At 40.0% G+C, this 26,970-nt stretch overlaps 1 protein-coding gene across 2 annotated transcripts in view; it reads left to right on the top strand.

Annotated features, from left to right (window-relative positions):
- Nucleotides 1–26,970, top strand: part of thsd7aa (thrombospondin, type I, domain containing 7Aa) — a 132,541-nt gene that overhangs the window by 52,572 nt on the left and 52,999 nt on the right. For both annotated transcript variants that reach the window (XR_004020561.1, XM_030740853.1), the window contains exons 3-7: nucleotides 1,174–1,422; nucleotides 1,951–2,132; nucleotides 11,186–11,341; nucleotides 12,515–12,718; nucleotides 22,967–23,161. Coding sequence is in view for 1 of the 2 variants with exons in the window: in XM_030740853.1 (XP_030596713.1) it covers nucleotides 1,174–1,422; nucleotides 1,951–2,132; nucleotides 11,186–11,341; nucleotides 12,515–12,718; nucleotides 22,967–23,161 (986 nt within the window). In the remaining variant the exon portion in view is untranslated. The remainder of the gene's footprint in view (nucleotides 1–1,173; nucleotides 1,423–1,950; nucleotides 2,133–11,185; nucleotides 11,342–12,514; nucleotides 12,719–22,966; nucleotides 23,162–26,970) is intronic.

A 26,970-nucleotide genomic window follows, 5' to 3' on the forward strand; every position in this document is an offset into this window, starting at 1 on the left:
GTTCAGACTGGCCCTCCTGCACCTGCTAGCTGTCTCCATTATTATCACTATTTAGAGCAGAATCCAGATCCACTCCAGACATCCACTCCAGTCCATGTCACACCGGAACAATGTTCCTCGATTAGAATGATGATACTGTAGCATAATAAAGCCAACAGAACCAAGTCATCTGCAAAAAACAGGAATACTGAGGTTCCAAAAATGGACACCATCCTCACCTTGAGGTCCTGTTCATGATTATCACAAATTGAACTGGAGACAAAGTGCAACCCTAGCAGAGTCCAGCACCCACTGAAAATGAGTGTTGTACTGTTGCTCACAAGCAGTTCTCCTCCCTGGAGAGAAACTGCCTAAGCCAAGCCCTGCTTTCTTCTCCTGAGTTGCTGAACATTTTGACAGAAGCTCCTTAAGAGAAAGTACAAGTCCTCCTCCATATGTTTTTGCTTCGGCCACTTGTGAAGCAGCAGGCCTGCTGTTTCAGAACTTTGGCTTGGCTAGCAAAGTCTGAAAGGGCTCCTTCTTCAGCTTGACAGCTTACTTCACAGCCAGTGTCTAGGTGTCTAGGTTGCCACCACAATCAGTTCTGAGTTTGGTTTAACAGGTATTTGCAATAGCCCTTTCCCAACCACATAGACAGTTGTGGTTTAGAACAGCCAAACAGTCCCTCTCAGCCATCCCTCTCCAGTTCCTTGCATGAACATTGAGGTCTCCCAGGAGAACTACAGTCCCCAGGAAGAACCTTTCCAGGATCTCACTCACAGAGTTTGCTTCATGAATACAGAAAATCATCAAACTCTTGGGTTAAAAAGTAAAACTCCAGTTGGAATTCTGAAACTGATTTTTTTTTTGTTTTTTATGGGTTTAACCAGAGAATAGTATTAAAAAGGCTAAGAAGTCAAGAGAAAAAAATACTCTAAATATAGCCCAAAAATAACCATGCTAACACTTTCATTTTTCTCCTGTGACCCCAAGAACTGAACTAAACAGAAAATGAAATTGTTTCGTTTTGTAATGGACCGCTTTCATACACCATTGATCACTCAGAACACTGTAGCAAGCCTTAGAACACTGTCGCAATCTATAAGGAAATGCCAGGTGGCACAAGACTTTTGTACAGCACTTTTTTAATGGTTACATTAAGTAGATTGATATCTTCATTTTCATCTTCCACAGTCTGTGCTCTCAGGAGACTTTGCCAGTGACATACCAGGCTTGTGTGATGGCCAAAGACTGTGATGTAACTGAATGGTCCGAATGGTCTCCTTGCTCCAAGAAGTGCTATGACTCCAATGGTCCCAAGGGGGAGCGGACTCGCACCAGGAAAGTGAACCAGTTCCCAGCAGGTGGAGGGGCAGATTGTCCACAGCTGGAGGAGAAGGAGCCCTGCAGTCCCCCAGGTGATGTGGCTCCACCCTGCATTGTGTAAGTACTTGTTAGGAAAAGAGTAATGCAGCTTAGGTAAAAGTGCTAAAATCTGAAAAACTGATAAATAACAATGTATATACCACAGGCAGGTAAGTTGTGTAAGTTCATAACAATGTTTTTTTTTACACACACACACACACACACACACACACACACACACACACACACACACACATACATACATATACATATATATATATATATATATATATATATATATATATAGTCAACTATTTTAATGTATATGCTTGTCACTGAATATCTCTCATATATGTCAACCCTGTCAAAAATAATATTTCATTATGATTTACAATCCCAAAATGAAGGCTTTTCTCAAGTGAACTGTGTAGCATACAAATAGCTGCAATTCGCCAACATAGTTTGATAGTTTTTGCTTGTCCTACATCTTTTTTAAAAGCTGATGAAGAAATATTTTGTTGCATTTATCAGTTTTTTGTATGTTGTTTAGGGAATATTGCAGCTGATATACTGATATATTCTTCTTGTTGCCACATCTGTTCTCAGGTACAGCTGGAAGACCACAGACTGGACAGAGTGCAAGGTGGACGTGCTACTGAGCCAGCAGGACCGCCGGCGTGGAAACCAGACAGGATTGTGCGGAGGCGGGACTCAGACCCGTGAGGTCTACTGTGTGCAAGCCGGCACTGATACACCACCAAACCTTAGCCCTCTCAGGAGCAAAGAAGGTAATGTTTCCATAAAACTTGTTTTATGGGGTAAAACACTCCAGCTTCATTTTGTCATTTGTCATAACCTTCTTCCTTTTGGAAATTAATCTCCACCTAATATTGACCGTATCTTAAAACCACTGTCATTCTACAGTATGAGATTTAATTTACCTAATCTATGCTGAAAATCAAAGGCAAGACAGGCAAACAGAATAGAATGAATGAAAAATAACACACACACACCTGCATCTCAATGACGGCTCTGTATGTGACTTCATCAAGTGTCACTTAATTCTGTACGGAGGCTGCATTTTGTGCTTTAATTGTGATACTAATATTTTTACATATGTATGTCATTTTAACATATTTCGCACAAATAAAACCTGGTTTTAAACCAACATATAAATCCTTTGTTGTATTTAGGCATATTGATACCTGAATAAATGTAACACTATGGGACTTTTTTCTGCCTTCATTTATACTGTTAGTCATGAAAATATAATTTGGATAGTTTTGCTTTTCTGTAAGTCAGGTTTAATGTACTCTTTACCATAATCAGTAAATCTGGTTTGACTATGAGCGAAAGTATATGCTTGTTTTAAACATTTTATAGTGGCAATGTGGTTAATGCTGTTGGTTCACATCAATGATGTTCCTGGTTCAACCCCTCGCTGAGGCCCTTCTGTGTAGAGTATGCATGTTCTGCCTGTGCCTGCATGGATTTCTCCAGGTGCTCCTCTGGCTTCTTCCCCACAATCCAAAGTCATCCATGTTAGGTTAGTGGGTGTCAACTGGCCATGGATGTGAGGTAGATAAGGTCCTCCAGTCCTATGAAGTGATGTATGAACGTAAGTCTAAAGTGATTTGCGAAGTTAGTAAGAGTATAACACTGCTTTCTGGGCGCCTGGGTGGCTTAGTGGTGAAGCCGGCGACCACATACACATGCCGCGTGGGTTCGCGTCCCGGCCCAGCGCCGATTTGCCTGCGTGTCTTCCCCTGTATCTTTCCCCCATTTCCTGTCTCTCTCCACTGTCACAAAAAGCCGCTGTGGCCAAAAATGAAAAAAAAAAAAGTGCTTTCTTAATGTGAACGGAGTTTAATGAAATCACAGGTTACAGTTTTTAAATTGTTCACATTTGTGAAAGATTATTATTTGTTAATTCCTCAGCTTGTTTTGAAACTTTTGCAAACAAGGACTTCTGTTTTCTCTTCATTAAACTGGAAAAATTCTCAGCCATCCAATTTTTAATCGAGTCTATGCATCTTTGCAAAATGTGTAACTTTAAAACATCTTGGGGCTTAAAAGAGATAGATAACTGAAAATCATCGGCATAGCATATCTCAGAAGACTTCAAAATGTGTTACACTGCAAAAACTGACTAAGTCTAATAATCTTATATTCAGCCAAAAAATGATCTTGTTTTGAGAGTGATATACTATGAAAGAGCTGAATGTGTAAGATTATTAAATGTGTTTTGTCTAAAAACTAGATATTAACACTTGATTATAGGCTGAATCTTCCCAAAGTAAGTGAAATAATCTGCCAGTGCAGTAAGATAATCACACTTGGTAAGAGTTCTTGAAATAAGACAAAATGTCTAGTCTTTAGAATGACCAGATATTTTGTCTCATTTCAAATAGACTTACCAAGTGTAAGGTTAATTGGTGATTCTAAATTACCCACAGGTTAGTTCTGCGCTTGCGGCGGCTGACAACTTGTCCAGGGTGTACCCTGTCTCTCATCCTGTGGTAGGTGGGATAGGCTCCAGCCCCCTGCAACCCTGAATAGGAAAAGTGGAAGAGGATGAATGGGTGGATGGATGTATGGATGGATGGATAGATGAATGGGTGGATGGATGTATGGATGGATGGATGGATAAGCATAGTGAAATTATTGCTCTTGTCTGCATCTGCAACTGTTACACATCTGATGGAACAAAGAAAACACAATGCTACATCCACAGAATGTCGTAATACTATGAACCGTCTTCACTAATGTGCCATAACCTTTGTGTATTGAAAAAATTGATACCCTCCTGGGAATATACATAATATTTCTGCATTGAAATAATTATTGGGCTTAGAAATATGGTCATTTGTCTTCCTCTCTGTGAATTCAAATCAGCTCAAAGCAGTCTGGTCATTCTGCTCTGACCTCTGGCATCAAGAAAGCATTTTCACTCAGAAAACTGCTGCTTATTGGATATTTTCTCTTTTTCAGACCATTCTCTGTAAAACCCTAGAGATGGTTGCGTGGGAAAATCCCAGCAGCTTCTCAAATACTCAGGCAAGCTCTTTCTACCCCATTCTGATACCAGTTTTGAACTTCAACAAGTCTTTGTGACATTGTCTATATGCCTAAATGCATTGGGTTGCTACAGTATGATTAGATGTGATTAGCTTTTTGCATTAAAAAGCATGTTCATATTAATTTTATTCATATAGCACCAAATCATAACAGTCACCTCAATGCTCTTAGCATCCAAAAAAAAGTAGCCAGTGAATACTGTTACATTTTGAGACAGACTAGCTAAAAGCTGTTACAATCTTGTGGTGAACAAAGAATTTTCTTTTTCTTTTTTAATTAGCTTTGGAAGCATTTGCTTAGAATGGCTTTTACACACTTCACCCAGTTGTGTTAACCTGAGAAAAGAATAAAAAGGTTTTTCTCTTCATAATAAATCTAAGCCTGAGTTGGATGAATATGCAAATGTAAGTGCAAAAGCCGTGCAGAAAGGACAGCAGATTCAATATGAGTTTTCACATAAATTGGTAGCATTACTGAGTGGGTGTGGCCTGGTGGCATGTTGATACTTATCCAGCACTGACAGTAAGTCTCAGTCCATCTGGCCAGTGAGGCTGAACTGGCTTCTGCTGCTAGAAAATATTCAGATCAGATGCTTACAACCAGTCACGTGCTTTTCATCTTTCAGGTTTAAGATGACACAGTGCCAGTTTGTTAGCAGAACCGAGTCTCACACTTTCCACATTCTTACCTCCACAGCCAATCTACCCTGCCCACATATAAATATGGTACACATGGTCGTTAAAATGTCTCTTAGTTGAAGCAATAAATAGATTTGCATTTAAGATATCAAAAGTAGTGAGGAAAAAAAAATATATAGTTGGTGCTCTTCTACTTAACTATTAAATGCTATAAATTCATTCATTTGTCTATCTTAAAAATTTGGTTGGCTTAGTAGTTTGGGGAGCTCAGTGGCTTCTTTTTAGATATTCTTGGCATGTCAAAGTGTGAGAGGACCATGTGAAAGATCTATATTATTCATTGATGGGTCTTGGGATCCCTTGTGAGGAGCTGGATTAAGCGGGATCAGGATACAAGGTCTGCTTTGCTTAGTCTGCTATCTCCATGGCCTGATTTTAGATAAGTGCGGTTAGAAATGATTTTTCTTTTGTCTCTTTTTACCACTTATGAATATTTGTATTATTTTTTGACGCCAGAACAACCCAATAAAATAAAAGAAATGGAAACTTGGCCATATTTTAAGAGGGGCAAGTGAGCTCTAGTGACCACATGTCATGCTGGTAGGTTGACACACTTGTCAAGATAATTTATATATTTCCAGACATTTTTATCGCTAAGGAAAAATGCTTAATGAAACAACAATTTAATATTTAATCCAGATTGCCAAAATATTCCCAATTAGAAAGAAAGAAAGAAAGAAAGAAAGAAAGAAAGAAAGAAAGAAAGAAAGAAAGAAAGAAAGAAAGAAAGAAAGAAAGAAAGAAAGAAAGAAAGAAAGAAAGAACTATAATCATTCAACATCCATGCCTTTTTTCAATTAAATTTTACTCATAGATGGAAAGGATTTGCTCAGCCTTGAAAAGTATCTCCTACTAATGAAAAAATATTGTGGGCATTGAGACAATACTACATTATTAAATGTTAATATTTGTAATCCAATGATGATTAGGGATATTTTTGTGTCCTACCTGGAACACATTTTTTATTGTCTTTTGAAGATGACAAGATGTTTATGTTACATAAAAGTGGTAATCTGAGTGAGAGAATACGTTGTATCACCTGTTTTTCTTGTACTGATTACAGTGTGGACCCTATTGGGTATCAAACTGTGACATGCTGTATAACAGCTGTGCCACTGTGATGCCATGGATCCTCAGTTGGAAATGAACTGGCAGTAAGGTTACTGATGGCAGCTGGTGTGTGGCAGCACAGAGCAGTGCCCTCTGAGGTCCCTAATTTGGTGACTTGATACACAATACAAGGAAGAATGGACCTTGTGGCCTAGTTACTTGAACAAGGTCAGTCCGTTTTGAGATTTCCATCAATCAGCCTTTGTTAGAGCTTTTCAGACTTTACAAGTGTGTGGGAACAAAGGAGCTATTGTTCTTCCACATGAATAAAAAATGCTTTTTGTGAGGAATGGGATTTTTGACTGTCCAGCTAAATAGTATAGTTACCGTGTTCAGGTAACTATGTCATTTAGTTGGTGTAACACCACATGGACATTAAAGTCACAACATATAACCTTTGTGTTATGTGTTGTGTAGAAGAAGTGAGGACCCAAATGCAGATGTGTAGAGGCGAGTGAAGTAAATGAAAATTAACCATTTATTTGGGTTGAAGGCAGGCAATACAAGAACATGAAACATAGGGTGCAAAATGAGAAACTGAAAATTATATATACTCAAAACCACACGAGGGCCAGAAACACTGGTGCAAGGAGAACAGACACTGACAAAGACAGGGCTAAAACAAAGACAACCTGTCACCCTCACACCTGTGGCCAATTTAGCATCACCAATTAACCACATGTCTTTGGATTAATGGAGGAAGCTGGAGTGCCGGGAGAAAACCCACACAAACACAGGGAGAACAAGCAGAAAGGCCCCAGCCAGATGGTGGATTCAAACCTAGGATATTCTTGCTGTGAGGAAACAGTGTTAACCATTGCGCCACCATGATACCCGTTCAGATGGTCTCTAGGAGGCATTTCTAAACAGCTACGGATTGCAATATCATCAGTTCAAGCAATTGCATCTGAGCACAACTTATTTGGTGTGTCACCACTTTGCCAAGGTCTGGAAGAAGGCACAAACTATCACCCTCAAATGAGAGGACCACTTAATTTAAAGCCTGCCATGAATCTGAAACTGCTGGAATACCAATGTCACTGTCCACAGTGAGATGAGTTTTATATTGCCATGGACTGAGAGGGTGTCAAGCAAGAAAGAAGCCCTTCAACACCTTCAAGCTTGACTGAAATATGCAGCTGCTCACATAGACAAGCCATATTCCTCATTGAGAACAGTTTTATGGTCAGACAAGTCAAATGTTGAGCTATTTAGCTACAATTACAAGGTATTTTTGGAGAAGCTTTCAAACCTAAGAACACTGTGCCAATTGTCAAGCATGGTGGTAGTAGAATCATGCTCTGAGGCTGTTTTGCTGCCACTGGTACTGGTATGTTGTACAAAGTTCAACTTCACCTCAAATCTCGGACACAATTAAACATTCTAAGAGGACAATGATCCCAAACATGCTTCAAAACTGGTTTTGGAAGGGATAAAGCAGGGTAAAATTAAACTTCTGGAATGGCCTTCCCAAAGCCCTGAATTCGCCCTATTGAAAATTTGTGGACTACGCTTAAACCTTTAATGCCATATTGTTGCCGAAACAACTTGTTTCAAATGTGTTGGCATTTGCAGGTTTCCTGCAACAGTACAAGTGAAATTACAGTAGTAACGACATGTTGGGTGTGAAACTTTCAGAAACCATTTGTTTTTTCCGATGGGACAAGCCGTTGTGTGTCGTCATTAAAAACCCCAAATTACCATGACATTCATGCCAGTGATGAGTGTATGTAAACTTCTGACCACAAATGTATGTTACAGGTATAAAGCTAAAAGTGTATTTAGGGCCCGAGCACGAACCGTGCGAAGGCCCTATTGTGATTGCTGCGTTTTTTATTATTATTCTCCATAATGAATTGGCTTTTTGGAAGCTTTATTATATTCAAAAACTCATGAATTTCTGCATGCGCATCAGTTGGGTGTGAAATTTAAGTATTTTAATAGTTTCGGGAAGGGTCCATTTAAAATGGCTCTCTAGTGCCCCCTAAACAGGAGCCCTACTGCTGTGTTTTACATACATGTATGAAACTTCTTACACATATGTATCATACCCAGATGCACAAAAAATCCTCATTGCGCCATGCCCTTACCCAACAGGAAGTCTGCCATTTTGAATTAATTATGCAAATTTGGCGATTTGCACCCCTCAGTCTTTCTCTAATATCTCAGAGGTTTTGGATGTTGTTAACTTCATATTTGGTATGTGTAATCTACACCCCAAGGGGAATCTACAGTTAAAAAATGGTCAGTTTTTGCCAAAGGGGCAGGGTCATTATGCCTCTGTGAATTTTGATCATTCGCCATGAAATTTTGATTGCCTCTCATTCATACATGCATAATCCAATCTGCATCAAACTTCTTCAGTAGGATGAGGAGCCGCCCCTGAACACATACATATGACAATATTTCATAACGGTCAGCAGCCAGGTGAGCCCGCTACTTTCTCGTCTGCGAGAACCTCCGAGCGCAGCTCGGCTGGAGCCTGCCAATGAGTCAATGCGCGGCTTGGCTGGAGCGCGCCACGGGTCGGTACACAGGGGATGTGATTAGTTGAAGACTTAAAGTGCAACTTGCAGGTTAAATTTCCTTCTTAATACTAGCTTTGATATCAGAATTCTCAGTGTGCTTCTAGAATTAAGACATTGTTCTCACAGTTCTATTTCTTTGTCATTTTAGAAAACTGGTTGTGTCATCAGAATTCTGATTTTAACCTCTGAATTCTTAGTTTAATTTTAGAACTCTAACTTTCATTTAATTTTCATGCTTAAAATGTTTACTGTCTCATTAGAATTCTCAATGTGTTGGTAGAATTCTTACTTTGTTCTGACAATTCTTAATTTGAGCTTTCTTTAATTCATTTATAATATTTCTTGGAAATCAACCTTAAGTTGATGCAAGAGTTTATAAGTTAGGGGAGACATAAAGGCAATGGATGGAATGAAGGAATTTTAAGTAGCTCTCTTGAAACAGCTTTTTGCCAACAAACATTTAGATGTTGAAAAATCGCCAACTGGCAGTCTTTTCTAAACATTTGTTCATGGTATAAAAACAGTTCCAAGATGAAAGTTAAGTCAAGTGTAGATGCCAGCTGAGGTACATATTGAACATTTTCTGGATGTTCCCGTTAGACTTTTAGCAAGAAAGAAAATTATATATTGCAAAAGTGACTAAAACCCACAAACTCTTGATCTGGGGCCTAGTTCTGATGCTACTGAACTAACCGGCACTCATCCATCTGTATCACGGGATTATGATGACATTATGGCAGACTTTTGGTGGTCATGACACTTCTAAACTGTATGAGAAAAATGGCTTCTTTCCCTCTCACTTGCTTTTTCCGAACACCTTAATACTAACTGCCTTCCTCACCAGCCCCATCCACATGACAAAAACAACTTTAAATGTTATTTTAGTACTTATGTAGCAATTTTTCATAGAAAGTCTAGTTTTTCCTTCATTATCCCACATGTTTAGTCACTGAGGTCCCTAACATCCCAAGTTAAACTTTTTTTTTTTTAATCACTAAAACAATGTGTGGTAGTCTGCAACTTTTGAAAGGGTAATGGGCTTGACCCTCTTCTTTGAAAGGCCTGAACCAATTAAAGTGGTCAATATTACAGTCTGTAAAATAATTATACCATTATTTGGTGTGCAGATGTTGATGAATAAGCACTTAATCATGTCATGTCATTTGATATATTGCCTGCTTGCCAGCCTGTGTTACATTAGCACGCAAGGGCATGTGGCCTAGAGCCACTTAAGCAACACTATTAAATGACACACCTTTGGCTAAGCAATTTGCATGTGAATGAGTCATGTTGTGACACTGCTAGAATGATTCATGAGGCTGATGACCTTGCAGACAGCCACCTACAGCGGATGCAATGGAGGTCCTCTGAGAATCAGGCCAAACATAAAACTGTTCATTGTTGAAGAAAAAAAAAATGTTCTCAGGAGATTTGGATTTTGGAGTAGTGTGTTTCTGGTTTTTTGGCTTCCATTTTATGCTAAAAGGATTTAAAACCATTATGTGCTGTTTTTGTTTGTTTTCTTTGTTCTTTTATATTTTTCCTGATCTTTGTCATATGTTCTCACACAAATCTTGTGCTAGCAGAGCACTGGAGCTCTTTGCACACTTATGTTAGGTACTGTTTTGAAAATAATTGTAAAACCCTTATCTTCATGTAGGTGTTGTGCAGTAAGAGACACTCCATAATCTTAGAAAGCAGGCATTATTCTCTGACTCTGGTCATTCTGTCCAACAATCTTTGAAGCCTTAGAAATGATAGTAAGAGAGGAACAAACTCTCCTAATCTTTCATTCTGATATTATTAATATGTTTCATTTTCATGCAATTCATTTGAAATAAGTATGAAAAGCAACAGAGCCCACACCTTTGTAATGCTAATTTTGTGAAACTGCAATGAACAGGGCCTGTAATCCCAGACGAGGGATGCAGGGGATCACAGGGTTTCAGAGCTGTTCCTTCAGTTTGAATGTGAGTTTTTTTGGACAATAATATGGAAGAGCTTGGTGAACAGCATGTACAGTTTGATGTTTCATGGAGGTGTGGCAGCACTCACACTTCCCAGACCAAACTGTGACTGTGACTGGCCTCAGGACAGAAGGGAATTCTGAGAATACACAGAATACACTTATTGAACAGGCAGCTGAGCACCTCTAACAGTTTCAGCTCTGCTGTCACAACGAATGACACAGAAAATCTTTCCTTCCTCACGCCATAATGCCTGCATCCATTTATTAGATATCGCTAATAAATAAAAATAATTTTTTTTTCTGTTTTCTACTTAATTGAGCATCTTTCTAAAAACTTTCTGAACTATTTTGTTGTTGTGATATTTGATTTATTTTATTGAGCTAGTTTGTTTTTAAACCATGTCTTAAAGCCTTTCTGTTAGAGATAATCAGTGTTGGTGTTCTCTATGTTGTTATAGCACTGCGGCCAGTGGACAATAATCTCTGTCTGGGTGTTCCTCCAAACACCACCCAACTCTGCCACATAAGCTGTCCTGTTGAGTGTGAGGTATCTTCTTGGAGTGCGTGGGGACCCTGCACGTATGAAAACTGTCAAGACCAGGTAGCCAAAAAAGGTAAGAGACACCGTAAGAACTATTATAGCACATTGTGTCATAAAGTATGGCTATGACTGTGTATGTAAATGGGTGGTACAGAGTTCCATCTAATATACATTGTGCATGTGTTTCATGCCTGACTTTAAAACTTTACAAATGTTAAATTTGATTTTGTTATTAAAGCCAAAATCCAGCCTTGTGATTTCACCAGCAGCCATACATGCCTATGCCCACTGGCTCCACCATATTTGATAGATTATATTGTATTCCTTGAATCATGATGTATTCTTTTCCTTCTCCTTACTATTCTCTTCCCATCTTGTGATTAATCTTTGTTTCATCAGGGTTTTATTTTTCCAGAGCTGTGTAAGCTGCTGTAGATGCTTTCTGACAAAATGTTTTCCTGCTCTTCAGTTTTACCAGGGGTGTGAAATTTGCTGTAAACCCTCTGTTTCCTTCATGAAGGCATCTCTTGATTGTAGACTTTGACAATCACATGCCTACCTCTTCAAGAGTGTTCTTGACTTGACTGTCTTCTGTTGTTCCAAGCCTTTTAGTGTTGCTGAGCTGGCCTTTCTAAGAATGTACCAGAGTGCTGATTTGGCCACTCCTGAAGTCTTTTCTATATCTCTCATAGGTTTATTGCAGTTTTTCAGCCTAATGATGGCCTACTTCACTTGCATCAAGAGCTCTTTGAACCTGTTTGGATATAGAGTTCCAGTAACAGCTACCAAATACAACTTTAACAGGTCAATTGTAATGGAATAATAAGGAAACTGCTTTTCAGTCAATTTTCAATTTCCATTTCGGCTTCTGAAAATGGGGAACTGGAGTTAAGATCCCCTTTTCCAAGGACCTGGGCTGCAGAATCTAATGTTATTAAGAAGACATGAGAACAAATGTCCAAACTAATTGATGAGTATTCAAGTATTAGTCATGTTTGAAAAAGAAAAAAAAAAAAAAAATGATGATAGAAGAATTGCATTAGTCATCATATGAAGTCCTCTGAATCGCTACTAACTTAAGGCTTAATTAACTTAACTGTGATTTTAAAAATATGGGATGAGTTCATTTGCGACAGCTGCACACAAGCTTTTGCTCAGGAGATGACAAAGGGGTAACTGTAGATTATTGATGTTGAAGTTGATTTGCGTTCCTGTAGCTTATTAGATTTATGTTGTTCGCCCGCAGGGTTTAAACTGAGGAAGAGGAGGATTGTCAATGAACCAACAGGTGGGACAGGGAACTGTCCCCACCTGTTGGAGGCTATACCCTGTGAAGATCCTATTTGCTTTGACTGGCTGGTGGTTAAACTGGAGGAGTGTATCCCTGATAATGGCAAGGAGTGTGGACCAGGAACCCAAATCCCTCAAGTCCAGTGTGTCAACAGTGATGGTAAGTAGAAATGAAATTAATTATCCTTATTCCACTATTTAGTCCCAGGAATAGCTGGTCCCTAAAGTATTTTTCAACTGCCTTTCAGTTTTGTTTCCAAGCAAAAGCTATTGTGGTGTTCTTGCACTTTCTAGAGATTACCTAGCATTCTATATCATGTTGTATGAAAGCCTGACACAACATATCCTCCAACTGAATGACAATATCGGTCGTTTGTTCCTAAATGATCCATATGGGCATTTCCAAAATGAGCACCCCTACAGGTGGAAGGAGACAATGTAACATATTATTGTGACATGGTGTATAAACTACAGGCCACTGTTTGAAATAACATTTTGTGTGTCATGTCAGTGTGTAATGTGGCTGTAGCTCAGGAGGTAGAGCAGGCCACCTAACAATAGGAAGGCTGGTGCTTGGATCCCTGTTTGCTCCAGTCTGCATGCCAAACTATTGCTGGGCAACATACTGAAGTGCTGGTGTGAATAAGACACATAAACAGTGCTTTGAGTGTTCAAGTAGAGTAGAAAATTATTACATAAGAACCAGTCCATTTAATGTTTAAGCTTTTGTGGCATCAGATGCCATTTAGTCCCCATAAACCTTTCAGAAATCTGAGAAAATCCATATTTACATATTTCTTTGGAATTTGCCAGAGAAATACAACACGTTATTCACACAACCTTAAGGTTGCGTAATTGTAACACGTAGGTATTGGTCATCAAAAAATGCCTGCACGAGTGACCTATGAGGTCGTTTTTTTATAGGAGGAAAGGCTCGCCTGACATTGTGGGCTCGCCATGATAAGAAGGAGTAAGTCATGATAGAAGGAGTAAGTCATGATAGAAGGAGTAAGTCATGATAAGAAGGAGTAAGTCATGATAGACGGAGTAAGTCATGATAGAAGAAGTAAGTCATGATAGACGGAGTAAGTCATGATAGAAGGAGTAAGTCATGATAAGAAGGAGTAAGTCATGATAGACGGAGTAAGTCATGATAGAAGGAGTAAGTCATGATAGACGGAGTAAGTCATGATAGAAGGAGTAAGTCGCACAGTCAACTGACAGTTATGACTGTGAGTATGATGTTTGAACTGACCACTCTAAAATATTTTATACAATTTTATCACTTTATGTGCCACCACCACAGAAACGGTGCCAATGGAAAGTCAGGGACTCTGGCATATGTCTTTCTCCTCCACTCTCACTTCCTGTTTCCTGCTGTGCAGGTATGCATGGCAGTTTGAAAGCCTATGGTCCCACACACACTGGCCTAACAGAGTTGTGTTATTTGACTTTCAGTTGGCATGGACACACACTAGGCATGTCACACAGACAGAAGCACAATAAGGAGTAACATGTGAATGTGACTGATGTGCATCATACTTTAGCAGTGCTGTCGCTAACAATGTTTGCTATTTCTTTCACCTTTCAGGCATTTATTTGTTCTTAAGCAATCCATCAAACTACACTGATGGATGTAACTGTTGAATCTTTGAACTAATTGGGGATTTTTCAGGGTTTTGTTTGTTTGTTTGTTTGTTTAGATGTTGTATTCAGCAGTAGGTCATTTACTCTGATTGCTGCAGAAATGCTCGGCCTCCCTTTGAACCATTGTGCTGGAGCTCAATACACGTGGCTCCTTTCCGACCTGTAATTACTGTATTTGCTGGACAGAGATATCCCTCTATTGTTTCCATCATTCTAAGCAATTTCATTGTGTTCCTGTGTGAGTGCAAAGCTACTTTGCCTCAGGTTCAAGCATAGGCAAGTGGCCAAAACTGCACTGGCAGAGAATGTGAAGCACTCGGAGAACATTACTGGCTCTGGCTGCCTGAGGGACCTGTGTTTCTCTCTTACTCAATCCCTTACTCAATGACTCACTCACTCACTCTCTCTCTCACTCACTCACTCACTCACTCACTCACACATAAATAAATGCCCACACCTGTGCACACACACACACACACACACACACACACACACACACACATTGGAACAGTTGCTTTCTTGTTCGCACCTGATCATATGAGGATATGTCCTTCAATGCACATATTAAACAGAATACAGAAGCAGTCTGCATGGTATTTGACAAAGAATAATAACAAACATAGAATCATTTATAGGAATAACTTATCTACACGCGAAGATCACAGAATGTAATCAGAAGGTTCCGTGCAAAGAATAACTTGTACAATGGGTATATGTTGTAATAGAGGATTATATAGACAGAAAATGATACTACATGTACTACACAACAGAGAAAAAGAGCCAAAATCATAAGCACAATTAACAGTGGAGCACATAATCAGAACAAAAAGAGTCCCAGCCTGGAAACAACAAGGACTACCAGTCAGAAAATCTAGATGTGTGGGAAGTAAGATAACCATTCTTGTAATATCTCTAATTCTCTCATCAATAGCATGTCCATTAGCATCATTATCCCAGATATAGGAATATCAGGCAGTGCCAGTAATAATGCACACACCCCTTGAAGATACTTATATGCTGTAGTTTTCCTGGTGAGGCATGTATTGCTATTTACAGTCTGAAAGGATAATGATGACCTAATAACTTTGTTTAGGAAACATAGGAGGGTTTTCTCTTGATCTTTAATTTTCAAAGTTATTCTAATGATCAAAGGATTGTGTGATGCTCCATAGTAGATGTAGAGGTTTTTAAAGGTCAGTGCAGTTTGATATCACACGTGTTTTACATGCCTTCGTTCCCCAAAGTAGAACAGACGAGGCCAGTTCTGCTCCTCAGAAACACAAAAATTGTCATTCTTGCAGTTTTATCACCACACAGAGGTAGCAGATGTTCTCTATACCCTCGTGTCACAACAAAATTCCTGTAAAGGATTTATTTAGTTTCTGCAAAGTTTCTGCGTTAGTTAAAGTGTTGATAAAAATCCTGATGTTAAGAAACACAAAAGGACCATGAACCATGGTACACATGCTACTGAGGCCCCGAGAACTAACAGAAATTATTTTGGAAAACTAACTAATACTCACAGCTTGCCTGATGAGGCTTTCATGCACATGTTTACTGAGACTGTACATGTCTACAAGATTTTCAATTAACTGCTTTTAAAACGACTAAAACGGAACATTTTCAAATTGACTGAAACTAAATTGTATTTGCACAGAAACAGTGAAGTCATAATTTTTCACATATTCCAATAATTTACAAGAGGTGATGAAACAGTGTGCAACTGGAAAAACCTTTGTGCATACTGTAAGTAGTGAAGCCTTTAGTAAACCAGTTCTGCTAAATCAGACCAAATTTCCCCCCTTTTGACACATGATCAAATCCATGGGTCAACTTATTGTAATGAGGAAGGAAATGTTTAGGCAAACATGGTTTGTTATTAGGCCCATACCAGGTACCATCTTAAAAAGTGCAGCCATTTTTCTTCCAAAGTTCTCAGTATCAGTGGAAACCTGTTGCACTGCAGAGAGTGACGCTTGCATATCTGTGTTAGCAAAGACGTGTGTGTGTGTGTGTGTGTGTGTGTGTGTGTGTGTGTGTGTGTGTGTCCCTTCCTGCTCAACTTCTTCCTGAGCAGCCGCATCTGCTATTGCATTCCCTGTACTGTAGAAACTGGGTCAGGGTTGTTAGTGTGAGTTTGACACTTAGACACAACAGCAGCTTTTGTCAGAGGGATAGCATCTAGAAGTACAGCCACATATGTCAGTATGCAGAATAGGTTTACCATCATATTTCAAAAACTTCCTCCTTGTGTTTCCCAAAAGCGTACCTCGAATCAGTGTAACTATTTTATCTCCAGTCAATTTATATTCCTCAGTGTAACCAACTCAGCAGCTTGTGCAGAGAACTTCATACTATGTGACAACTGCATCGCCCATTTGATTCTGATCAGTGGCTAGACGGCAATATGCTGAAACATCTACAAAGAGAACAAGATCAGGGTTAGTCAAACTCAGAGACATCAGGGCAAAGAAAACATACTTCATTTTGCACTGATGCACAATTATACTCTTCTCCTCCACCAGCAACAGGCAGTAGTGTGGCAGGATTTAAAACGTTACATTTAACAGTCAAGTTCAGCATGTTAAGCAGAATCATGGTGTATCTGAGACACTATGCTGTTGCCAGATGTGATGTCTTCTGCTCTAAAGAATAAAAACTATATGGACAACAAGTAAGGTCAAATCAAAGTAACTAACAATATCATTTGAGACCATCACGGTCTCGTCAGCTGCTGACTGCAAGAGAGCCGTATTATTAGTAATTTGATTCCAGACTTCTTCTTAATGCATCATTATAAATACTGGGAGCCTCACAATATCCAGGATACAAGTGAATATGTGTATAACCTTTTCCTTTAAAGGTAAAGGTGAACTGGAACACTCGAGCACCACAGAGACCCAGCAAGCATCACAAGGCACCTGAGACAGGATCGTTTAGGGGTGTGAAACATTAGAGGCTCTCTGCTGCATTTACTGACTGTAAATCCTGCACAAATCTCCACTCTGTAGTTTTATCTTTATCATGGATTTTCACAAATTAAGTCAAAGTCTCTTTATTGTCAGTAGATACAGAGGACTGAAATGATGTTACTGTCAGATCTGTTGGTGCAACGGTGTAAACCTAAATCTAAATCTGATTAAGCTATACTAAAAATAGGAAATAGGGTGAATAAAATAAAACCTAGGGATACCAGAGACATGAGGTGCTTAAGAGATACAAGTCTTTGGATAGATAGCAGTGCAACCTGACGGGGAAACTATTGTGCACACTGGTGAATTGTCAAATAGAACAATTAATCCTTCTCCCCACAAACACTCAAAACAGGAGTAATACCAAATTCCCAAAATTCCCAAATTAATGAGTATTGCTTTTGGCCTATAATCAGATTTTGGGGGCGATCGCCACTACTAATACATTTTAAAATCAGGCCTACATCATATTGATGTTTAGCTCACAGTATCTTAGAGACTTCCTGTAGGGCTGGAACAGCTGCAGCTTCTTCCTCTGACAACAATCAATGTGTTGTTGTTGTAGAGAGTGGTACCAATTGAACAGTTATTTCTGTCTGCACAACAACAGAGAAAACGTTTTATAAATACTCAATCATGAACAACAGAATATGGATGCATCCTCTTTATTTTGCCAATCGGCAATGTTTCTGCAGACACGTGTAAAAGGGTCCAAGTCTTTCCATCTGTCACTGCCATCCTCTGACAGTGGCACATGGGGAGCAGAGTTTAACACATCAAACATGTTACATTGTGTGGATTTCAATTACGTATACAAGCGTTGCACGTTTGTGTTTTGACTAGAACAAATGTGTGTTAATAAGGCCTTCATTTCAACAAAAAAAGAAACATTAAAAAAAAAACTGGATTAACTGTTAAGAAGAGAACCACTAGTCAGTCAGAATAAACTGACTGACTAGTTTATTCTTCCTTGAACCACTGTTTCTCAAAATCACTATCTATTCACACAGAGATATGAGAGGTACACTGCGTGGTATGTGTGTTGTGTGCATTTGCTTGCCTCCTCCAGAAGTAGGTCACTCTTATGTTACCAGCTGGCAGTCACCACTGATGAGACCATAGCAGCTGATCAGGGCCAGTGTGTCAGGCTCAGCTCTTTCAGTTTTAACCACTTTTAGGCCCTCAGGAGTTGAAATAAATCCTATACCCAAATAATATATTGAATCTCAACCTGATAAATTTATTGGGCAACAGGTAAACAACAAAAAATGCATGTTTGAAATGATTTTCCTGATTCATCATTACATGTACGTGGTACAACAGAGTGAGCATAGCTCCCACTAACTTTTGGAAGAACTGGAAATTCCCCACCCTTTACTAAAGAGTGTGTAGTAAATTATTTCCCAACAATAAAAGTATTTTCATACTGAGACATTTCACCTCCTGTCCCTGTGATTGCATCCTCTGGTGTTTGGATGGCCTCTTCCTCTGGCAGGAGTTTGATACATGGTTAGAGTTACCACATGGAGCTCTTTTCCCATTCTCTCCTCTTTCTTCTTCTCCTGGGCTAGGTTATTCCCAACATGAATGGCACCATGCCTCACCTCCTCTTGTCTGGCCTTCCATGAAGAGTTTTGCAGTGTCCACATGTGGAGGAAACACCTTCACCAACATACTACATGGAGCTGTTATGGCCTCCCTGTATGCCTGATTATTATCATCATCCCAATCACAATGTTGTCTGTGGACATCTTGTACTCCCAGCTTTAGCACTATCAAGCATCTCATCTGCCATGACAGGACTGAATTCTCTGCAGAAAACTACAAACTCTTCAGCAGCCCTCTTGCCTGAATCCCTTGGGTGTGGCAAATGATTCAGGGCTTCCTTCATCTGTGCCTTTGATCAAGGTTGAAAAACTGGATTGGGCTGTCCAGTAGTACCCTCCACTTCAACCACAGGCTTTTGAGGGGCAGCTGGACGTTTGGAACGTCGATGTGTTGTGGGCTATGGGAGAGAAGGTTGAGGTGGATGAAGTATCTGATGAATCAGCTTGTTCACGTGAAACACCTGATGGTAAACATGCTGTAATCAGTACTGAGTGATAAAAAGAGTCTGCCTGTGCTACATGGTGTCCGTCTCTGCTATATGGTGGTAGTGAAGGTGGAGGTCGAGCAAATGTAGCCACTGGAAAGGCGGAATCGAGGCTGTGATGCTCTCTGACACACTGAGGCTCTAAGGAAGGATACAAAAAAGAATTTCTGTGTGAAGATTTTTCTGTTTCAGTCCTTATCCTTTTTGTTTGTTTTTAGCTTCTCTCTCTTTTACTTTGTAATGTACTTTCTCTTCCAACTGCGGAAACCCAAAATCTTTTACCCAATCATGCATAACACTGATAGCTCAAACTCCATATAGTCCCTTCATATAAATCACATTTAGAGACATGAAATCTACCACTTCATTTGGGTTGGGGTTTTCTTTAACAGACTTATTTCCCTTGTTCACAAATGTCCAGTTTCTCTATGTGGTGCACGTAATCTTTTATTCTGCTTAATCTCTATTCTAGATGTGATCATCACTGCAAATTCAAACCGTTTTTCGCCACGATTTGTTGGGGCAGTCAATACAGCGAGGATGATCTTGTCCTCATTTTGACTCTGAAAATAATTCCGTGTCCCAGAACACAGGGTTTACTCTACCCTGTAATAACCTCTAGACCAGTTATGAACACAGAGAACCAGCCCCCCCCCCCCCCCCCCCCCCACACACACACACACACACATTATGACCATTTATTTCAGATCTTTCACTGTTTAAAGACAATGTGGTCCATTCCTAGAAATCCCAGTGGAGATGGTGTGGGGTGCAAACAGTCAGCCCTCTCATCTCTCAGTCTGCATCATTCACAGGAATAACTTATCTACCTGCCATGATCACAGAATGCAATCAGGACATTCCATACAAAGGATAACTTGTAATAGAGGATTATATAAACGTGATGTTATGGAGCTTTCCATTCAGTCAGGTCAGCTTAACACAGAGAACAGCAGAATGGGGGGGGGGGGGGGGGGGGGGGGCTTTCCATAATGCACTGAGTGTTTACCTCTTTACTCACCTCTTTTCACTCTATATTTATACATTACTCTGCATTTCATTATTAGTTGTTATTAATCTCTGGCTCTCTTCCACGGTTTGCCTTTTGTCTAGTCCGCCTCCCCTCACCCCCAACCGGTCACAGCAATGACTGCCCCTCCCTGAGCCTGGTTCTGCTGGAGGTTTCTTCTTGTTAAAAGGAAGTTTTTCCTTCGTACTGTTGTCAAGTTATTGCTCAAAAGGGGTCGTTTGATTGTTTGGGTTTTCTCTGAATTACTGTCTTTACCTTACAATATAAAGCACTTTCAGGTCAGTACTTCAGCTGCAGCATTTTGGATCAGTTGAAGGTTTTTCAGGGAGCTTTTAGGACAGCCTGATAATAATGAATTACAATAGTTCAGTATAGAAGTAATAAAAGCATGAATTAGCTTTTCAGCATCACTCTGAGACAAGATGTTTCTAATTTTAGAAATATTGTGCAAATGCAAATGCAAAAAAAAAGCGGTCCTACATATTTGTTTAATATGTGCATTGAAGGACATATCCTGGTCAAAAATTACTCCCAAGATTTTTCATTGTGTTACTGGAGGCCAAAGTAATGCAATCCAGAGTAAGTTTCTGGTTAGACACCATGTTTCTAAGATTTGTGGGGCCGAGAACAAGAACCACTTTTATCTGAATTTAGAAGGACGAAATTAGAGGACATCCAGGCCTTTATGTCTTTAAGACATTCCTGCAGTTTAACTAATTGTTGTGTGTCTTCAGGCTTCAGTGGTGAATAGTAAGATGTCCTAGCATTATGGATGGCTTTTATGTAGAGCAACAAATTATTTTTCCAGGCTAAATGAAGATCTTCTAAATTAGCAACACACCATTTCCTTTCCTGCTTATTGGTTATCTGCTTTAAGCTGTGCATTTGTGATTTATACCAGGGAGTCAAGCACCTTTGATGTGAGACTTTTTTTCAGAGGAGCCACAGTATCCAGAGTCATACGCAGAGAGGATGTAACGCTATTAATCAGATAGATACAGCACTCCTGTTTCCTTGTTTTTGACTTGGAAGAACTTCTGCTTTCAAGACACAAAACTCCGAGTCTGTGTCATATTTGATGTTCAGTACATGGCTGCAAACAACATAATTGTAAGCATCCAATGACTTAAATGCGCTGCAACTTCTCTCCGGTGTATATGCTGGGTTTCTCCACCAAATACACGTATATATCCGCCCATGGATACTGGGCCACTTGCTAACGTACCACAGGAATCAGAGTCGGTTGCTGGTGGTCAAAATTAATTTTTGGAGGTAGTTTTCATGATCTTTTTTTGATAATCCCTTCTTGTAGATTGAAACGCTATTGAACTTCACCATATTTCCGTTTCCACAATGCGCGGGCATCGCTACTACGTCATCACTGTTTACAAAAAGTAAAAGGGTCAATAGGTGTTCTAAATACATTAATAAAAACAATGTAAATAAATAAAATAAAAATGAATAAAACAACAGATAGGGATTTGGCAAATTTACATACCGATTCATTAACTTTAGTTACCTCTGACTGAACTCTAGATGTCATTACTGCTGACATGAGTTATTAGGGTGCCAAACCTATGTTCATCCTTAGCCAGCAGTTTCAGATTTCCTTCTATGTCACCATGCCCCAAAGAAAATCAACTATGGTCGCTGGTGTCACTAGCTTGATGTTTCTCAAAACACTAAATACCATGGTTTATTCCTCAGCAGGTCTACTGGCAAGACAAGAGATTAATTAATCTCTTGACTCTGAGCTGACCTGATTTCCCAGCTGCTCAGGACAAGCTGCTGGGGAAAAGCTAATGGTGGCTAAGTTACCCTTGGTCTGCACCAGCTACAGGGACCTGGCTAGCTACAGGATTTGAATCATTCTGATTTTTCTGAGGTCAATGAAAGTCTTGCTGTTATTGCTGCAGTTGATGACAGAGCAAAATTGAACACCTCTGGTGGTCATTCTTGCAGACATTCAGGAAACTTTTGGACACAGTGAGCCAAAAGCCACACAACAAACAAATACAAATGGTTTTCCATCATGCCCCACTTCGCTTAATGAAATCTTTCCACACCCCACATGAAGCACGGTCCAGGGATCGGGGGGTTGGGTGGGATGCGGCGGCACAACAGCAGACGGTGACAGTGGAGAGTTTGGCTAGTCACAGTGCTAGCATACCTGCTAACGTTACCTTGTTCCGCCATGAGAATTAATCAGATGTTCAACATTTGCTCCACATGACTTTTCTCCCAGGTTGTTTGCACTATACTGGTCATGACCCTGTGACCCACCAGTGGGGTGTGCCCCACAGTATAAGAAACACTGGTTTGGGTTAAGGCAATAAAATTATGCTGTAAAAGAAATGATCATGTTGTTGGTTTTAAACATTTTAGCTATGTTGCCAGTTCCATCCCAAAAATACACAAAGAAAAACATAGATATCTCACACCCTCACAGCCTTTATTTTAAAACCTGTTTTACTCCATGAACCAACGTTTTATTCTGGGACGTGTCTCACAATATCCACAGCTGTACGGATGCATCTGACCTCCAACCTTTTTGCTGACTTCTTGATGAAAATGTGATGTTGCATGGTTAGCCCTGATTAAATTACTTATTATTTTTTTGTTTTTTATTTTATGATATCTCACTACCTTAACTCTGTATTCACTCAGGTGAATATTTGGACAGACAACTCTGCCGGGATGCCATCCTTCCTATGCCATTTATTTGCGAGGTGCCTTGCTCCAAGGACTGTGCCTTGAGCCCCTGGACCCCCTGGTCTCTCTGCTCCCACACCTGCTCTGGAAAAAACACAGAGGGCAAGCAGACCAGAGCTCGTTCCATCCTTGCCTATAATGCAGGAGAAGGTAGGAACTGTATGTCGAGAACAAAGCAGCACACTGGTGAAGCTGGAGTAAATAAGGGCCAGTCCATGAAAAATTTGTATGTGCCTCCCACCTGAGCCTCTCAGAGTCAGCTAGGTCTTTTGAGCAGTAACTTATGGCTTTTTAATCCATAAGTTATTGCCAGCCTGTCACAGGGCTAACACAGAGAGATGGAGAACCATTCACACTGACTTTCACACCTATATTTAATGAATGCAATTTTTTTATTTCATATGGAAGTCTGAGTTACAGGCCCTTTAAGTACTGAGGGGTGGGTCAAAATGTGCATTTTTAATCTTTAGTCTTATTTTACCAGCATGTTTTTCATTTTCCTTTAAGTATAGGAGATAGCCATGTGACATTTTTTAGACCTGAAAACACATTTAAGATCTGTTAAAAAGTGTAACCAAATCATCTTTAAACCCAATCTAAATGTCACAGCCTAGAGTGAAAATCTAGATGTGAAGTGTCTCTGGCTGCAAGGTGTTAAATTGCAATCCCACCACATATGCTTTTAATGATTGTCTTGTTGCAGAAATGCTTTATGAAAAAATGAATTTTACACATATTCAGATCCATGATGTTTGGGGTTTAGTGTTGAATCTTACTTATTCCTTGTCACCAACTAAGCTTCGCATAGTCATGATGACCCATTGGGAAAACTCTTTTGATTATCATGATTTTCAAGTCTGGGTATTTTGCTTACAACATCAGCAAAAAAGTCCAAGTTAAACTTGTAAAGCACATTTTTGTACAGTCTGTATATATGTATAGTGCTCACTCACTTAACATTATCATGTTTTAATTTCTTAAGAGGTATTGCACATATACAGAGGTGAAATATTGCACTGAAATAATAGACATACAAGTCTTTTGAAAAATTTAGAGCAGATTATGATAACGCATTACTTTAAAGTGACTGTATTGTAAAGTCTTATGACAGATGGAATGTCTTATGAAGAGGGTAACACAAATTCACTACAATGGATGCAAGTTTAGCTAATATCCTCCTCTCACCCACCTCCTCAATGGGGTCCAAGGAGAAACCCATGACAGAGCCAGCATTCCTGACCAGCTTGTTGAGTCTCTTCCTGTCCCTCTGTGAGCTCCTGCATCCCCAGCAGACCACTGCATAGAGGACTGCAGATGCTACCACAGTGTTGTAGAATGTTGTTAACAAAGTCCTGTACACACTGAGCCTCAGTCTCCTCAGCAAATCGAGATCACTTTGGTGCTTCTTGTACAGAACATCTGTATTATATGACCACTCCAGTTCTTTATTGAGATGAGCACTCAGTCTCCACTCCTTGAATGTTAACTTTGCAGCAGAAGTCAAATAATAATTTCCTTTGTCTTAGTGCCATTCATTTGAAGACCGTTCTTTCCACACCATTCAACAAAGTTGGTAATAGCCTCCCTGTATTCCAGTTCGTTCCCATCCAATATACACCCAACAATGACTAAGTCACCAGAGAACTTCTGGTGGTGACAACTCTCCATATTTTATCTCAAGTCCAGTGAGTAGAGCATGAAAAGGAATGGAGAGAGAACTGCACCTTGCTGCAGACTACCACATCAGACACAGTCATAAAGTCTAATATTCTGCAGTCTATTAGTGAGGTAGTCAATGATCCATGCAGTTAGGTGGTGATCAACACCACACTCCTTCCAGCTTCTCCCTTAACAGTAATGGCTGTATTGTGTTGAAAGCACTGGAAAAGTCATGAGCATGACTCTTACAGTGTTCCCATTGTTCATTAGGTGAGAAAGGGACTGATCAGCAGGAAAATGATTGGATCCCCAATGCCAATAAGCAATCGATATGCCACCAATATGTGAACTTATAGGGGTACAGCTCACAGCTTACCAGGTGCTGGAGGTGGTTGAGTACAATTCTTTCCAGGCACTTCATCAGATTCCCTGGGGTGCGCAGTCTTGGGGATGGGAACCATTCAGGAGGTCTTCCACAGGATTGGGACCCTCTGCAGACTGAGGCTAAGGTTAAAGATATATAGAATGACCCTGAAGAGTTGGTTTGTGTAGTCCCTGAGCAGTCTGGAGCTAATATCATGTGGGCCCTTAAGTATAATTTATGGTCCAGCAAATGTGTCCTACGTTCGCATTTCCATTTAGACAGCGAAAGGAGAGGGTTTTTACCCATTGCAAATGTGCTCCCGTGCAGTCCTCCAAAATCCCAACTGAATATCTCTGGATGGGGATGACCTATGTCAATGCTAACTGATAAGCATGCCAGAATAGAGAAGGGAGTGACAGCAGAGCTCACCAGAAACAGGAGAAGTGCACAAAAATAAAATAAAATGCTGGCTGTAGCTGCAGTGGACACTCTTGATTGTTTTCAACACTTGGTTTCACTTCAGCTCTTTGTATGTTATAATTTTGCTCTCCTGATGGCTGATGGATCAACAACACCGCAAGCAAGAGTAGCCCACAGACCAACTGTGCCACATTTTGTTCACTACATTTATCGACACTCTCTGAGGTACCAGACTGCTTTTGTGTTACCCCCACTCAAGCATTGAACAAGCTTTAGCCTTCCTCACTTTCATCTTCCTCAGTACATTACTTACATGTTCGGCCATTCTGGAGAGTGTGGGAAAGAGGAAGCTAGGGGGTTTTAATGAAGCATCTCTCTGATGGATGGGAAATGAAGGGAGAAATCTGCTAAAAAACACCTTTCGTTGGTTTGCCCACTCCCTGTATCCAGATCCTGGGCACCTTCTGCTGGCTTTACCATGGCCTGAGATTGTTTTCAGACCCCTCCAGACCTCCCTAGCATTATTCCCCTGAAGACACTCTCCCAGTTTTCTCTTTTAGGTGTCCTTTCCCTTCCTGATTTCTCCTCTCAACTCCTCTGCCTCCAGATCCAAAAACTCTCTTCTTTTCATTCACTAGAGTTTTTAGTTCTGGGGATCACCCACATTCACCCCATGTAAATTGCATAGCACTTCCTTGAATGTTAAACATGTTATTTTGCACACTGTGGGTCATGGGAAACATAACTTCAGTTCTGCGTCTGTCCTGTACATTTGGCAGCAATTGACAATATAAGTTGAGACAAGCTGAGTTGAGTTGAAAACCAACACGAATGTACACTTGCAGTGGCACAGTGCAGCAGGTTACCAAAACCGAAAGGTGCACGACCTGCAGGAACAACAGCTAGTGACAGCAGACATGACATCAGTTTAACATCAACTTTGTCATCTCTTGCCAAGGCGAGTATAAAATGGCCCTAATGCACACTGGCTGACAGGGGATGTACACAGTTATCATGATAATGGAAGTTAGATGTGCTGTAAATGTGACATGGGTCACGACATAAAATATTACAATTCTTCCACCTTTCGTTTTATGACTCTCTTTTGCTCTCCTGTTTTCCTACATTCACAGTATATCCTCTGGAGTCTGGTTAGTGCTGTTAGTGCTTCCATCTTATTGGAGCGCGGTCTTACATTTCGCATGATGACAGATGGTATAGAAGGTTTATATCATCGCCTCTTTTTCTGGCACTTTACTTCAGCTCTGCAGCCTCTCTTTCTTCTTCTTATATCCACGAGGATCCTTAGCATATCCAGAGGAGCTAATCTTGTGTTACTGAGCGCTAACAACTGCTCCCAAGCACAAACAATGGAGCCATTGCTGAATGGAAGTGCCAAAAAGAGTACTAAACACATTACTAGTCTCTGCTGTTGTGCATTCATAGGTGCATGCATTTAATATTGGTGATGGTGGTAGTACTGGCAGACTAGATTTCTCTCACTGAAGAACAAAAA

Source organism: Archocentrus centrarchus, chromosome 11 (genome assembly GCF_007364275.1).
Source record: "Archocentrus centrarchus isolate MPI-CPG fArcCen1 chromosome 11, fArcCen1, whole genome shotgun sequence".
Lineage (NCBI taxonomy): Eukaryota > Metazoa > Chordata > Actinopteri > Cichliformes > Cichlidae > Archocentrus > Archocentrus centrarchus.